The sequence below is a fragment of the Hydra vulgaris genome, chromosome 02 (genome assembly GCF_038396675.1).
Source record: "Hydra vulgaris chromosome 02, alternate assembly HydraT2T_AEP".
Classification (NCBI taxonomy): domain Eukaryota; kingdom Metazoa; phylum Cnidaria; class Hydrozoa; order Anthoathecata; family Hydridae; genus Hydra; species Hydra vulgaris.
The window spans coordinates 34,622,501-34,640,385 of NC_088921.1; the positions used below are offsets into that span (position 1 = coordinate 34,622,501).

At 26.7% G+C, this 17,885-nt stretch overlaps 2 protein-coding genes across 7 annotated transcripts in view; both read right to left on the reverse strand.

Annotated features, from left to right (window-relative positions):
• Positions 1-3,256, reverse strand: part of LOC100205929 (DNA repair protein RAD50) — a 46,765-nt gene extending 43,509 nt beyond the window's left edge. Inside the window, exons 1-3 of the mRNA XM_065790690.1 lie at positions 3,104-3,256; positions 327-410; positions 153-254 (exon numbers count right to left, since the gene is read on the reverse strand). Coding sequence (XP_065646762.1) covers positions 153-254; positions 327-410; positions 3,104-3,226 — 309 coding nt within the window. The 5' untranslated portion in view covers positions 3,227-3,256. The remainder of the gene's footprint in view (positions 1-152; positions 255-326; positions 411-3,103) is intronic.
• Positions 3,257-7,421: 4,165 nt separating this feature from the next.
• LOC105845401 (repetitive organellar protein) overlaps positions 7,422-17,885 on the reverse strand; it is a 42,891-nt gene continuing 32,427 nt past the window's right edge. Inside the window, exons 7-16 of one of the 6 annotated variants that reach the window (XM_065790691.1) lie at positions 12,134-12,241; positions 11,915-12,022; positions 11,682-11,822; positions 11,414-11,482; positions 11,180-11,266; positions 10,937-11,029; positions 9,770-9,794; positions 8,144-8,220; positions 7,814-7,912; positions 7,422-7,717 (exon numbers count right to left, since the gene is read on the reverse strand). In XM_065790691.1, the coding sequence (XP_065646763.1) occupies positions 7,703-7,717; positions 7,814-7,912; positions 8,144-8,220; positions 9,770-9,794; positions 10,937-11,029; positions 11,180-11,266; positions 11,414-11,482; positions 11,682-11,822; positions 11,915-12,022; positions 12,134-12,241 (822 nt within the window). In that variant the 3' untranslated portion in view covers positions 7,422-7,702. Of the gene's footprint in view, positions 7,718-7,813; positions 7,913-8,143; positions 8,221-8,382; positions 8,475-9,769; positions 9,795-10,936; positions 11,030-11,179; positions 11,267-11,413; positions 11,483-11,681; positions 11,823-11,914; positions 12,023-12,133; positions 12,242-17,885 lie in introns of those variants that run through there. The other 5 variants (XM_065790692.1, XM_065790695.1, XR_010636661.1 and 2 more) reach the window with 5 other exon arrangements.

Here is a 17,885-nt window from a genome sequence, read left to right on the forward strand (position 1 = left end):
TAAAAACACATGAAGTAGTTATTGAAACCAAAAATGATGAACTCCAAAATACTTTAATATTTTTAAATAGTTCCACAAATACTATATTTAAAATAAAAACAACCAAAAAACAAAAACAAAAACAAAATAAGAGTAAAAAAAAAAAAAATTACCTTTTGTGTAGATACAGTTGTTCTGGAGCAAATAATACGATTTCCATTTGAGTCTCGAAACTTTAACTTTACTTGTCCTTTTACTTCTTTTTCACCAGCAAGCTTTTAATATTAAAAAAATATTGAACATGCATAATTAAAATAAAAAAATTACGTCTAATTTAGTAAAGATACCTTGGGATCATGAATAAATGCTTGCGCTTGGCAGTCCGGAGGGAGTTTTCCAGTTGTAATATATTTTAAACTTTCAATAATGCTCTGTAAATAAGAAATATTAAAAATATATAAAAAATAAAAGCATTATTTATAAAATTAGGTGAAATTGCATATAAGTCAAACAACTTAGTAGGACTTGGTGAGCAAACATTAGGTAAAGAATCATGTTTTCATATATCCTAAACTCTTTGTACAAAGCCAAATCCTGATTTAACAATAAAACATTTGATGCTGATGAAAAACCATACATGCAACCCTCTTTCAAACACAAAATAAACAACTAACATAAAACAAAACAACAACAACTAAAAAAGTTGTACATATTATTATGCAAAATGGCTTCATGTTTACAGCTCATTATTTCAAACATTATCAGTAACTTTACACCTTTGCCACACAGTAAAATACAACCGATATACAGCACGCGAAATTCAGCTTTTTTTGCCACGCTAAACATATGCAGAGGCTTCCTCCTAAAGTACCATTTACCTCGGCATTACTTTGACAAATATTTTAAAATTGAGGTAAAGTTTTGCATTTTTAATAAACTATTTTTTGATTATTTCTCTAATGAAATTGAACAAAAACCTATTTTTATTAGATGATATTATATATGGTGTTAAAAACGATTTCATCAGATTTTGTCACTTAAATAGGCATTCCATCTACATTTTATTTCAAACTTGCCAAATTGATTATACAATGTGCAAGCTGAAACTTTTTTCACAGTTACTTTCTCTGAATATTGTTTAACTGTTGCAAATGGACCCAAATACTCTCCCCGGCAGAAAAGAATATTTTAGTGTATTTTATTAGGGGAATTTTATTAGTGTTGCTTTTCCACTATCATCATAGAAGTAATATTCTTTGTATGTTTTGCAAAATATTGCATTTTCGTTTTCATCTGCCTTAACTCTGATTTCCTGGAAGTTCCACTTTTGCACAACATCAATTTTAACCATTTCTGTATTTATAACCAAAATCTATATTTTAAAATCTTGTGTAAAACAAAATGTGTAAATACGTGTAAAATAAAACTTATTTTAATTTAATGATCCCATTAAAGTTCACATGTTCTTTTTAAGAAGAAACTAGTTTAAAAGAAACTTAAGCTTTAGTATTAAGTTACTTTTTTCATAAGAAAGTATTTTATTAAGCAATTAAATGGAATTCCATTTGAAATTTTAAGAAAATCCTTAAGCAACTTTTTGTTTTTTATAAAAAAAACAAATTTTTTTGTAGGCCGAAAAAGAAACGGTAATACTGCAGTTGAGCAGCCTAAAACTTTTTTTTTTGGCTTATTGAGCTGTATTATCTCTTCCATGGAGACTTTTTAAACATGAAAGAACATTCATTGGCTTTAGTATAGATAAATTAACATATATAAATACAATTTTTAAAGTTTTAACATCTAGTACTTTTTTTAAGCGGTCAAAAAAAATTTTTTTTTCTTATTGCGCTCTTGCAAGTGAAGATTTTTTAAACATAAAGGAATATTTATTAACTTCAGTACAACTTCATCAACTATCTTATAGCCTGCTGCCACAAGGGAGTCCTGCTACATCAACTGAGTGTTTAGCATGGGGTAGCAATCTTTAATTTCATTATTTCAATAATGAAAGAATTTTTAAAGTTTTAAAGAAAAAAAAAAGAACTGCAATATGCCAAACACTCTAATTAGCAAAAATAGATTTTGTTTCACTTAGCTTTTTTGTTTCTTCTAATGAAACATAATTACAAAGATAAATTTATTTAAAAAAAGTATGTTGTTAATTACATTAAATAAATACAAAGAAATGTAAACTGTTAATTACAACTTGTTAATATATTAGTAAATTACAATTTGTTAATATACAATCTTACATAAATCAACTTGAATCTCCTTGTATAATATTTATAAAAAGTAAATAATCAAATATTTCTTGCCAATTTACAAGCACATTTCACTTAACAAAAGAATCATTGTTTGTTACCTATTTCAAATAACACTATTTAATTGCAACGAAATTGAACACAAAATGAAACAACGAAAGTGAAGATAAAATGATAAGATAAAAAATTAGATAAAAATCATTTATCAAATGCTATTGGTTATTTAGATTCATGTGTTTCATTTGTGCCAATTATTTTGATTGGTACGAATGTTATAGCGTAAAAAATGTAAATGTTAATTATGTTAGAATAGTTTATAGAATTACTAATTATGATGTGTATTATTGTAAAAGATCTTGAGTTCCATTCCCGCCTAATTTACATGATATGTAAATTAGGTGGGAATGGAACTCAAGATCTTTTCAGTCTAAAACCAAGCGTGACCATTGCGCCAAAGCTGCTAAATTATAAAATCAGTATTTACTGTAATAGAAAACACTTTCAACTTTCAGGTTTTTGCTGAGAGCTTTGTAGTATTTTTTTATCAAAATACTACAAAGCTCTCAGAAAAAACCTGGGCATATGCGGAGTGCCAAGGTTAATTTCGCATGCTGAATATATAACCAAATAACCAATTAAAGTTTTTTACCAGTTAGATCTTTTTAATGCCTATTATTTATTAATGCTCATCATATTAAAAGAGTGAGAAAGTATATATTATACAAAATTATTGAAAATAATAACATACTACTATTATTTGAAAATAATTTATTTATATTAACAGCATAATAGTAAATTTTTCTCAAGGATTTTGTAAACAATATATTTTTACACTCTAGTAATATTTTATAAATAACACTCACCGTTTTCCCTGTTCCATTTTTACCAACAATTAAGGTGAGCGGTGTCTGAAACTCAATTACAGCAGAATCATGAGGTGGATAACTTCGAATACCTTGAATTTGCATCTTTTCAATTAGTGCCATTTTTAGTAAAAATTATCAGACTACTAAATCAAGAATTAAAAGCTTTATTCTTTAGTCTTTATTCAGAAAAAATTATTAGACGAAATATAAAATTAATAATTAGTGCCTGTTTAGTAAAAATTTTTTGGCTATAACAAATCCAAAATTTAACAACAAAAATTATTATTTAAATTAGGCCTACAACACTTTCCATAAAAAAAATTTTAAAGACATAATACAACAAAAAAGAATACAATGTAAAACATAACAATAATAAATAATTTAATATAAAACATAACACAAACAATATGTAGTATACTGTTTGTGTTATGTTGTATATTATGTATAATAATAAAAAACAAGCTATTCATTCAGCTCTACACTTATATTTACAAATGCTTTTTTTTAATTTTTATTATTTTAGGGGAGGAGGCCATGCATTTAAGTTTATAACTTTAAATAACAATTATTCAAAAATAACTAAAAACCTTTATACATAGGGGAGCATCTATAAAGTATGTAAGCACCCTATTAAAAGCAGCACCCTATTAGAAGTAGCACACTTTTAAAGCAACACACTTTTAAAAATATTTTTTTTAAAGTTAAAAAATTTCTTCAGCTTTGAATTTGATTTTTCGCATTAACATAATTTGATTTTTTGCAATTAGTCCATTAATTTCTAAATAAAAGCTTAATGTATGTAAACAACTAATTTTGATTAAAGGACTTAGACTTGTTTGCTAGTGTCTTTTGTATATATAACAGTTTGCTCCATGTAAACTTCTACATATACAATAGGCACCAAGAATTTTTAAATTTTTTTAAAAAAATCAATTGCTTTAGGTAGAAGTACCTTTATTTTGCAAACTTTAATGTGCAAAAATTAAAAGTTGCAAGTCTTACCAATTTTTACATTATAATTCATTATGAGACATAAACTAGACTGAACTATAATTAATGAATTTTTAAACGAGTAATATTGTAAAAGATTTTCCCACATATTTTCATTTATAATAAAATGCAAGTAATATATAATATATATATTGACATATTTGGCTGATATTAAAATGGTTATTTTTACATAAAAGCTATATAATTAGATTTTTTTATTTTTGAGTTAACTTTTATATTACTATAAACCATCTACTCCAGCTTGAAGCAACTTAATACCAAAAATTGCTGGTTACTAATATACAATGCAAAATTAATTTATTATTGAAGAATTTTATTGAAATTTTAAAATGAGTAAACTAAAAAAAAAAAAATTATCATAAATAATATAGTTTTCAAAATTTAAAAATAGTGAATCTATTTGATAATACTTTATACATTATTATGCGGCAGTGGTGTAGTGGTAGAGTGCTCCCTTCATAAGAAAGAAGTTTTGAGTTTGATCCCCACCATATCCCTGGTAGTACAGCATTAAACTTGTTTCTCTGCGCAGCAGCCTTGTTTGTCAATGTTCCTGTTTCGGAGTTATAGAGTTGAGAGAGGGTTGTAATCACAATCAAAGCAGCCTCCTCGACTGGTGGCCTTCTCTGCTTTGGGGAGATGAATTAATTATTATAAAAAAATATGATATTTTCGATGAATTAACATTATAAAAAAAATGTTTGATACTTTTATCAAAAACCAAATGGGAAAAATATATATATATTTATATATAACTAGTTTTAAAATACATTTCAATAGTTCAAAACAAAATAAAAGTAACTTCTTCTTAGCAAACTTTGCAGACTTTTTAATGAAACACCCAGGATAAGGGTGTTATAATGGTGCATATATACAGGGTGTGCACAATGATATATGAGGCATACGAAGACTTATTGTATGTACATTGGTGAATACAACAGTTAATAAAAAGCAGTTTGGGAAAAGCTTAATAATCAATATAAAATATTGTTGACTATTAAGTAAATTAGTAATACTTTATATTCTTAGTTTTTAGTACTATTATTACTTTAAATTTTCAGTAACATTGTTGACTATTTAGATTCTAATACTTCACAACTGCCATTTTTCTCTGTGTAATTTATTAAGTTCTCTGTAGGTTTCCCTGTTATTTCTTTTATTAAGTTCTTGCATACAGTTCAGGAGGTAGTATTATGTCAATTTCAGTAAATCTGTTCTTTTAGTGCTGACCTTTTTTAACTTTAAAGACAATTTAATAAAACTTTATAATGGTCTAAACTAGTCTCTATTTTTTTTTTTTGTTTGTTCCTTCAACAATGACAGCAGACAAACTTTCTGCCATGCCTGTAATAATAAAAAAGCTCCGAATATATTTAAAATAACTTTTTTTTAAATCTTATATATAAATACATAAAATTTTAATGTTTTTTGGTAAATTCTAATAAACTAACTTACTGACAGACCCAACATGTGATTGACTAACTTAAGATCTGCTGCCACGTAAAAGTTTCAATTGATTTAAATTTGTAATTTTAATTATTAAATTCTGAGTGGTTTTTTGCTCATTTTGAACATAAAATGAAGGCCAAAATTTGTACTTATTGACTCTATTTGTACTATTTTATTTTTTTATTGACTCTATTTGTACTTTCTTATTTTTTTATTATTTGTACTTTTTAATGAGCACTTTTGTACAGGAACAAAAATAAAAAAATTTTAAATCCCTTGGTCACCATTGATTGCCACCCTAATGATGCAACCAAATTCTTCCACTAGTTTCTATAACTCAGGAATTTATACTAAACCTTTGGTAACTTGGTTCAAAAATCATATTTAAAATGAAATTGATTGGGTTTTATGCTTTCCTTATTTCAAGCAAACTCGTGTAATACTGAGAAATCATTGAACCACCAAAATTAAATCACCCATACCTGATAGCTTCCCTACATTCTAATGAAATTCTAAATAAAACCATTTATCAAGGTCTGGAAATGTTCAATTGAATTAATGATATAATAATATACTTTCAGTAATTCTGTATTTTACTTTCTATAATTCAAAGAATTTTTTTAAAATTTATTTACCAAGATCAGTTATTGTCTGAATCTTTAATATAATTAACGAATCTTTAAATTTACTTTTAATGATTACTTTTAATGCAATCTTTTTTCTTTTTTTTAAATATTACAATAAAAAAAAGGTATTTATTGAAATTTTGATCATGTGATTACTTTTAATGATTACTTTTAATGGTTTCTTTTTTTTTAAATATTACAATAAAAAAAAAGGTATTTATTGAAATTTTGATCATGTGATGTTGCAGATCAGGTTTTTATGCTTTAGCAAGTTTTGCAACATCATTATTAGTTTTGTTTTGGATTTTTTCTTTTAATGAAAATATTCTTGATTGATTATCTCATGAGATTGACTTCTTATCTGTAAACTAATTGAAAAAAAAAATCAACTATTAACTACTAAAACTAAAATTACTAAATGTATAAATGCAAATCTATATTTTAGTAATTTTAATTTTAGTAGTTATGTTTAAAATAATTTAAATAATTTTCAATAAATGTTAACAAATAGAGTAGTACAAAATTGCTAAATTGAAAATATATTTAAAATATGTATTAAAATTGAGTAAAAAACTATTTTGTTAATAAACTTAATATAAAATTTTCTATTTAAAAAACAATATTAAAATAAAACACTTTCAATGAATACAAGCATATATTTAGTTTTATTATACAAACTTCAAAATGTGACGTGGTACCATAAAATGTGATGTGGTATGCAATAGTTCTCATAATAAATTTAAATAACTGAATTAACATTTTAAATAATTGGAACTTTTTTTTTTGCTTATCTAACTACTCTACTATATGATTGTGCGCTTTAATTTTTCTGTCCTAATTTTTTTAGGTGAAAAAAATAAAAAATAAAAAATGGCAAAAAACTATTATACAAACACAAAATTTCAAAGTTAAATATATTATAAACATAAAGTATTTCAAGAAATATTTAAAAAAAAGTAAATACACTAATAAATTTACAATATAATATATAAATGTTTTACAGTTACAACATTTTTGCATATAACTTATTGAACAAACTTGTTAAAAATTCTTATACCACAATAAAGTTATTTAAAAAATAAACATTGCGGATTACTGTTTATTTATTTTTACTCAATACTAATCTAAACTCTTTTGAAATTTTTATTTCCCTAAAAAATAACAACTTCTAAATTAATAGTATAACTTATGTTAATAGAATATTAATTTAAATTATAAATAAAGTTCAATTTTAGAAATTATAGTACATGTATACTTTTGCATGTATTTTTATACATCGCAAAGTTATTTTAAGTGTCTCAGTGTTTATATCTAAGAACAATTCTTCATAAATACAAAGTATAGTTTGATTTGATGCCATGGTTTTTTAAGTGTCTCAGTGTTTACATCTAATAACAATTCTTTATGAATACAAAGTATAGTTTGATTTGATGCCATGGTTTTTTTAAGTGTCTCAGTGTTTACATCTAATAACAATTCTTTATAAAGTTTTGAAGAATAACTTTCATAACTATTTTGTAGAATACTAAAAATATAAAAATTTAAAAAATTAAGAAAAAAAGAAAGAAAATTGTTCTTTGCATAAAAAATGTAAAATAAAAAACAAAAAGAAAAAACATACTTTTGACTCTAAAATATTGAGTTGACAACATAACTTGTTATGACTTTGTTTAAAATTATTCAGCAATACTTTTTTATCCAGCTGTTTAACCAATTCATTCTAATAGAACACCATAAAAATGATAATATAACAAAACATAATCCTATATAGCATAATAACAAAAACATTGTTAAAATAAAGTTTGCAACAATAAAAATAATTACAAAACTTATATAACAGCAACAACAACAATAAAAACCAACAACAACAACATCAACAACAACAATAAAAACCAACAACAACAACAACAAAAACAACAACAGTAACAACAAAATAATTGCAACTATGTACCAACACTGGATGTTTTGATTCTCTGACATTATTGTTATTCATATCAATACTTGGAGAAACAGATTCTTCATGGACTTCTAAACAGTATAATAAAAACAACATAGAAATACAAACACTTATCAATTATGCATTCTATCATTAATTCTGAGGCAACTTCAAAACTAAAATCAAAGTTTTACTATTACATCATAGAAAAATACTAAAAAGAATTAAAAAAATAAATGATACAAATTGAGTACTGTTTAATTATTAGTCAAATGTAACATGTGCATTGAGATTTAACTAAAACTCCTTTAAAGCTGTGGACTTTTTTTTGTGATGCGATCAGTTCCTAAAGTAAAATTAAAAGAAAAATCTCTTATTGTATTTTATTCGAATTAGTCTTGATGTCTGGTTTTTATGACCATGAAGTCTTGATAATATCTTTCCCCTCAATAAAAACACCAGTTTTGAGAAGCCTTATCATCTGGACATAGGGTTCTTAAAAACATATTTAATCCACGTTAAAAGTGGTAATAGATAGACCTTTAGTAGGTTCACAAGAGGTTGATTTTGTACATAGTGCTTGTCTGCAACAAAATTAAATAAAGAGGACATTTTTCACTTGGTAGTGAGTTATAAAAAATGTGAAACTACCTTAAAATCTTTCCAGATTACACAAACATTCCAGGCATGTTAGTAATTTGTCACTTCAGACATTTTTGTTGTGGATTCATGTCTCTTAAATTCATGTGACATGTGCAACTGGAATGAATAGCTTTACATTGCCATTATGAAGCGAGGCAGCTTTAAAGCATCTGTTTTTAGAATCTGTAAAAATTCTCCAACCATCTGTCATCATGTCCACATGCATGGATTTGAGTATTTGATGTTCAAACCCAAGCTTGTTAAACAGACCATTTATATCTGTGCAGAAACATATATTTTATTACTTGGCATAGAATTTAACAGAAGATTTCACTACTTATGTGGGTTATCCTTGCTCAGTTTTTGTTGGTAGAATGGATACAAGATTCTTAGCATGTGCATGCCTTGGGACAGTAAATAGCATTAAAAAAAATTTATAGTGCAGCAAATAAGAGGTTGTAGGTTTTATCACAGTCACCTATTTAGACACTTTGCTTGAAAAGCAACTTTGATATGCAGCATTGAGACGAAAATTGTCTGGATGAATTATTGTATAATAATTATTAAGTATTAAAAATATAAAAATTTAAATATTATTGACATTTTTTTATTATTATTTTTTATTTTGATTGGGGCTAGTTTAAGTAGAACTTTTTTTATTTTTATTTATCAAAAATAAAATAAAAAATGTTTCTATTTTATATGTAATCATTTTATGAATTAAAATAAAATGTATTGTTTAGAAAAAAAGCAGCATTAAGAACAGGCATCCAAACCACACAAGTGTGTGAATCTGACAAACAAGAAATCATGACAAAGAAAAAATATACCAGAAACAAAAAAACTTGTAAAAATTTATACAAACAAACAACACACAAAGATAAACAAAAATTTAGCAAAAACTTCTTAAAAAATAGTAAAGATAAGTTAAAACTGTTAATATTATTTATTAACTGTTAATATTTATTTGTTGTTATTTTAAATAATTAAAAAACATACCTTTTACGATTTCAGTTTCTTCACTCTATAAAAAAAAAAAAAATACTGACTTAATAACTCATAGTGTTTTAAAATAAATAAAACAATACAATAGTTATTATTATTTTTTAATTTAACTATTTTTTATTTTACACTTTTTTTTATTGGCTTTTGTTACGCATGCACATATCAAACAATAACTAAGTCTTAGCTAAGTATGTGACTATTGGAGTCTTTTTGAATCAAAGAAAAATAACCATAAACAATGAGATTCGAAGAGGAAACAGCTAAATAGAAACTTGATTCAAATCATGTGTCTAAAAAATAAGATTAATGACCTAATCTGGATATGACAATTTTTTCTTCTGAGACACACAAAAAATTGATTTTCTATAATTTATCAGCTCAACAGAACTCTAAAGAGTTCTGGTTAAGATTTTAATTGACTATGGAATAAATCCTCTTTAAAAATCGCATAGTAAGATAAGTAATGTAATGTAGATTAAATGTAGAGTGACTTCAGGAAATTAAACACTTTTCATATCTTCGTCACATCTAATAATTTGATTCTCTTTGATTCTGAGGCCACAAGCCATCACTCTTAGCCAAAAGAGCTACTGACCCGTACTGGTGTGGAATGATGTACTATGGAGTGAAATTTTAAATCTGAGCACATCGTCAGCGAGCGCTGATACGACATGCATTGTGGAGCTTCCAAATGAACGTGTGCATGAGTGTCAGCATAGCCATTAGGTTATTGAGCGCCGTAACCACATCCAGCGGGATAGCCTAATGTCCATTTTGCCGTTGAGGTGTACATTGGAAAAAGTTGGGGCTCATCAGCCACAAAGAATAATTCTAATTGTTTATGTGACACAAAGATCGCATTTGATTTTAGTAATAGGTATTGAATTGAAAACGTAAAATAAAATTTTTAATATAGTTCACTGAAGCTTAATAAAAATTAATTTTTGAAAAATTTAACATTTTTCAGAAACTTTCATACAAAATTGCTAGAAAATTTACTTAAGTGTTTAAATAGAAGGATTTGAAGTAAAGCTGGTAAATTGGTAAGGCAAGTTACTTGTGAAACTTGTCATTTTTATTTAATTAAATTCCTATATATTAAGTGGAATATATAAACATAAATTATGAATACAACTCAAAAATAAAAATAGTTTTAATTACATCGACTGATGCATTTGAGCCATAAGATTTTTTGTTCTTTGTTACATCAGATATCATGCATTGTTTTAAGCACATGCATTTATTTGGTTCAACCTAAAATCCGTTATATTTCATCACATAATGAAAACTACAACCTTAAACATCACAACATATTAACTTAATTATTACAAGAAAAAGTAAATTATAAAAAACAATACAAACTTGAAAAAATTAAAAGAAAAATTAATAAAAAATAATTAATACTTGTAAAAACTGCTTTCTCAACATATTTTTAATTTTAGTTATTTCGTTAAACAACCGACAAGTCAACTGGTTATTCCCAACATCATTCTAAAGATGACAACAACTTTGGGCTATTTTACTTTTTATTTACATTTTTATTTATATTATATATTATATTATACTATTATAATTTTTAACTATTTTTATTGGCAGACAGGTACATGAAAAAAGGAATTTGATAAACACAAAACTCACCTGGATTTGGAGCCACAACTTATTAAGAGCATCTATAGTTTTCTCTGAATTTTTAGTGAGATTTTCAAACTTAAAAACAAGAAACAAACAATGTTTAAGAAATCCAAACTATAGCTTTTGATTTTATTTCTTTATTTTAGCAAATTATCATTCTTAAGAAATTTATAGGGGTTATAAAGTTAGGAAGGAAAAATGCAAAGTAACAAAGAAATATTCTAAATTGGTTTATGTTCTAAATTTTAAAATAAAAAATTTAAATTTTACTCACTGCATTTTCATATCTTTGCTTTAAATCTTGTAAATGCTGAACATTGTAATGAAGATCTTTACTTAACTTGGAGAATTCTTTTTTTAATTTTAAATTACAACCTCTAGAGATATAACCCTTGAAATTTTTGTCTTGTGTTGCCTTAGAAAGTAAGTAGGGGAAAACTATATATATATATAAAATTAAACAAAATTGGTAATAAGATGATTTAAAAAATCAAAATCAAACCCTACTGAAGATTCTAATAACGTTGATTGAAGTTTGTTTTCTTCTTCTAACTCTTCAATTTTTTGTTTCATAGCATTCGCTACGGCATCGTATTCATTTAGCAGAAAAAGATGCTGCAGAAAAGATTTATTTATTATTATTTAGAAAAGATTATTATTTTATTATGACAACAATGATTAAGTTATTAGATATAGTTATGTAACAAATAATTGTTAACAAGTCACCTTTTTCTCTATTTCATTTTTCTCTGTAGAAAACTGTAATTTTAACAAAGAGATTTCATGTTCAAGGATTCTGATGTTTGATTCTTTTAAGTCAAATTCTTCTTTCATCTAGAACCACAATGAATAACTGAAAAGTCAGTTGTTAAAATATTGAAATAAGGATGTTGTTGGCTTATATGCTCTATAAGATTTCCAATACTTTACAAATTTAAAATATCATTTTTATTTGTGTTTCGATAAATTTTTTTATTTTTGAAATTTTTATAAAATTTCACTTCTTTTGAGACCCAACATTATATGCTTTTAAATAACTTTTTTTTTTAAATATTAGGACCCGTCTGATGTTTAAAGGTCCTAATATTTTTAAAGTTGATGATGTTAAAGCATTACAATTGCATTTCATAAGTCCATCAATTGATCCAACAGGGAACTCAAATGAGGGAACCAAATTTTAAAGACCTTGCACTAAAACTTGCAAGCATGTCATCCTTAAAAATCTGGCATTAATGTATGATGCATGAGAAAAACAACTTTAGAAGTTCTTCAATTAAAAAATGCAATTGACACAAAACCAGTTCACTTAATCTATTATCTCATATCTTTGAAAAGAGAAAAGTTGTAGGAAGACCAAGATTATAGCTGTAAGCAATGCAGAATGTGAAAGTATTGTACAGATGATATTTAATTATAAATATCATCAGTACAGATGTACAAAGCATTATGCCATAAAACATGTATCATCATTGATGTTCATCAGCACTGATGGTCTTCCACTAAAAGAATTCTGGATAAAAAAGTATACAAATAAATGGGGACAACGTTATACAGACATAACTGCCGAATGGCACCACTTTTCTTGAAAGGCAACTTATTGGCATCAAATTACTTTTATTAAATTGAGAAATTTAATTACTAATTTTATAAAAACCAATAGTTTATTAACAAAATTAGTAAACTAATTACATTTAACCAGTGTCATTAAAGCATAAAATGTTTAACAGAATTATAAAAACAGATTTTATGAAAGATGCATCAAATATTCATAATTTCTACACTACTTGAAAAATAATTTAACCTGTTAAAAATTGGTTAAGAAAAAAGTAGATTTTTTGATATTTGTTTGAGAAGATATTGGGGCATTCCACGTTAAGTGGAACCACCTATTCGATATCACCGACTTGGATTTTGATGAAAATTGGCTCACATGATGTGCATATGGGCAGAAGAAAAACATGTAAATTTTTTTGATTTAGGTCAATTATTTCCTGAGATATGACCTTTCAAAGTTTTGACCTTTTCACTTGACCTTGGTTATTTAAAATGTCATAACTTTTTTGCTAATTATACTTAGGAAGTTGATTATGGTGGCAAACAGAAGCTCTTGCACAGACGAACAACTTTGTGTCTTTACAAAAAAGTGATAAGTTCAATAGAAAAAAAGTTATTGATCATTTGGTCATTTGACCTTTGACCCTGGTCGATGGCAAAGGTCAAAGGTCATAATTTTTACACATTGCTTTTTCTATTGTGGATGTGCCATGAAAAAATCTTTATTTAATATAATTTATATAATATATATAAGTATAAAATAATTTATAATATATATATAAGTATAAAATAATCTTTACACATTGACAAAGGTCATAATTTTTACACATTTCTTTTTCTATTGTGGATGTGCCATGAAAAAATCTTTTTGGGATTCCCATAAACAGCTTTGGGATTAATATTAAAGTATGAGTAGGTTCTAAAAATTTAATATTTATCAGCTTCACATATGCAATATTTTGAGAACATTTTCTGTAAATAGCCTATTGTAGATATATATTATTATTTACTTTTTTCCTTATTTATTCCTTTATTCCTTTTTTCCTTACTTTATTCCTTTTTCTATTATTTTCTAGGTTGTAATTTAATTACTAGTACTATATATACATAATAAGTCAGTATTAAATTATATGAAGCTTAAAGCTATATATATTCATATTAAAATAATCAATTCATTTCCGTTGAATAAGTCGTCATAAGACAACTTTGGAAGAAGTTTTTACTAACTTTCTAATTAAATTTAGATTAAAAATGGCATTTCAAGCGCAAGTAAAAGAGTTAAAGAAGAGATAATACTATTGTTATGATCCTTCCCAACACCATGAAAAAAACAATAAAAAACCTTAAGGGTAGTTACTAGTCGGCAGGTAGCTATTTATCCCTCACAACTTTCGGCTGGAGCAAAATTATGTGGTACTTGCCGAAAGAGGATCACTGGCTTCCCTTCCGAAATAGGATTATGTGATGATGAAAAATAGTCAGATTCTCAAGGCAGTTCTAGATCTCAAGATATTTGTAGTGACAAGGGAGATGAAAATTATCAGTACCAGGAAGCAGAAATTTCAATTTTTAATAAACCCTTGTTGTTATTGGGTGAGTCACCCTTAGATAAACGCAAGTTACAAACTCTTAAAAGTTATATTCTGGAGAAAAAGAAAATGCTTAAAAAACATGTAAAAAGGAAGTTAGACCTTTTAGCACCTAATTCAGATGCTAGTACCATTGATACTTCAGAGGATGTTAAATACAAAGCAACTAAAAAAAGTTTCCAACGCATGAGCTAATGACAATAATGACAAATAATACATAATATTGTTAAAGTGCTCCAGGATAAGTATAAATCAACACAAAGTAAGAGTGATAAGATCATGGTTTTAAAAATATTTGCTGCTCAATGGAGTAATCAAAAAGTGATGAGAGAATTCATTTGTTCGCATCAACTTGTATCTCAAGCAAAAGAAGTTTTAATAACCAAAGGTGTTTTATCAACCCCTAACCCAAAAAAAGGGAAATCACTACCTGTACATGTGAAAGGTATGGCAAAAGAGTTTTATTATTCTGACACTGTTAGCTGTGCCTGGAAAAAAAGATTTTTTATCTGTTATGGAAAATGAGGAAAGAAAACATATTCAGAAAAGATTAGTTTTAAGTAATTTGAAGGAAGTTTATCAATTATTTTCAGAAAAGCATCCAAATATCAGAATCGGGTTTTCTAAGTTTGCAGAGCTACGTCCAAAAGAATGTGTCTTTGCAGGAGCAAGTGGTACTCACTGTGTGTGTATGTACCATTTATCAAAATGTTATGCTCATGATAGTCGGATCACATATGGATGATTTACAACTAGAAGATGAACTAGAAACCCCTATTAAGAACTACAAACAGCTTTGGCTAAAATTCAATGCAATCCTTTTTTGCCAGCATGTCCTCTAGACAAGTGTAAAAATTACCCTGGAGTTGCTATGCTAAAGGAATGGCTGTTGCAATGCTTTGAAATTAAAGGAGTTGAAGAAATTGAGTATAAACAATGGACTACAACAGATAGGTCCCAGCTTCAAACCTTTATACAGTCCACTGATGAATTTATTAAAAGATTTTTAGGGAGCTTAAAACCACTTACAATACATGATTTTATTGCTCGAGAGCAGGCAAAATATTTAGACTAGAAGAAAAACAATTTATCTGATGAAGAATTTCTGGTTATTGGTAATTTTTCAGAAAATTATACATTTATCATACAAGATGCAGCACAAAGATATCACTGGACAAATAGTCAAGCAACTTTACATCCTTTTGTTTTTTATTATAAATATGAACAAAATTTATGTCATGGAAGTTATGTGCTGCTTTTGGAAAGTAATACTCACAACACAGTTGCAGTTCATCTTTTTCAGCATAAACTAATTATTTTTTTAAAAGCGAAATTTGAAGTATTAAAAATAACATATTTTAGTGATGGCTGTGCAGCACAATACATAAACTGCAAGAATTTAATAAATCTGTGCTATCACAAGGAGGACTTTGGTATTCCAGCCAAATGGCATTTCTTTGCCACAAGTCATGGTAAGGGCCCTTGTGATAGTTAGAGGAACTGTTAAATGTGAAAAGGCAAAAGCAAGCTTAGAATGTCCATACCATGGCCAAATAATGACCACTTATCAATCATATGTTTGCTAAAGAAAATATCCATGGAATTTCCTTTGAATACCTCACTGCAAATAATTGGCAAATCAAATCCACAATATTGAAGGAAAGATTTTCAAATGCTAAAACGATTCCTGGTACCCAAAAACTTCAATGCTTTAAACCATTATCCACAAATGAACTTCAAGTACAAGATTATAGTTCCAATTCTGTGTCTAAAATTAAAAAAACACAGAATGTCACAGAATGTTAGCCAGCTCAACTTCAGTTCAATTACTGGTTACATGGTTGTAGAGTATGATAAACATTGGTGGATAGGTTGTGTGTTGGAGAGCAATCCAAAAAAAAGAGAAGTAACCATGAACTTCCTTCACCCTCATGGTTCAGGTCAATTTTTCTCCTTCAGAGATCCTCCAGATACTTTTACTGTCGATTTGAATAATCTTTTGCTAGCAGTCGAACCCAAAACTACAACTGGTCAGTCATACTTCATTACTTCTAAGGAGTCTAAAGGATCAACTAAAGCACTTAACTTGCATCATCGTTAAATATTATAGCTTTTTTAATTAATTATTAGCAAATATGTATTGCAATGGTAATGGTGTAAATTTTATACTGCATTCAGTACTGTACTGCCATGTAGTTATAACTGCTCAATAAGGCGGTAGTGGTGTAGTGGTAGAGCGCTCGCTTCATAAGCGAGAGGTTCCGAGTTCAATCCCCACCACGTCCCTGGTAGTACCGCGCTCAACTTGTTTCTCCGCGCAGCGGCCTTGTTCGTCAAGGTTTGTGTTTCGGAGTTATAGAGTTGAGAGAGGGTTATAATCACAATTAAGTAGCCTCCTCATCTGTAGTGGCCTTCTGGACCTTGGGGAGGTAAAATAACAAAACAAAAAAACAAAAAAAACAAAAAAAAAAAGGCATTTTTGTTACTTTTCAACTATATATATATATATATATATATATATATATATATATATATATATATATATATATATATATATATATATATATATATATATATATATATATATATATATATATTTGTGTGTGTGCATGCATGACTTTTGTGCATGATCGTTTATGAACTGCATTTAAACAATTGCTGTGACTCTATGATACATACTGCAATCCTGTTACTTTCTGGGACTCCCATAAACAGTTTTGGGATTAATATTAAAGTATAAGTAGGTTCTAAAAATTTAATATTTAAATACCTTATAATTATACAGTACTTTAAGGTAATTTATTAAACATAGGCCTTAGGTTATATAATAGCTACTGTATACCAAATATACTATAATTTGGTGATATTTGGCATATATATATATATATATATATATATATATATATATATATATATATATATATATATATATATATATATATATATATATATATATATATATATATATATATATATATATATGCCAAGTATCACCAAATTATAGTATATTTGGTATACGGTAGCTATTATATAACCTAAGGCCTATGTTCAAAAAATTACCGTAAATACTATATAATTGTAAGGTATGTAAATATTAAATTTTTAGAATCTACTTATACTTTAATATTAATCCCAAAACTGTTTATGGGAATCCCAAAAAGATTTTTTCATGGCACGTCCACAATAGAAAAAGCAATGTGTAAAAATTATGACCTTTGATTTTTCCCATCAACCAGGGTCAAAGGTCAAATGACCAAATGATCAACAACTTTTTTTCTATTGAACTTATCACTTTTTTATAAGACACAAAGTTGTTCATCTGTGCAAGAGCTTCT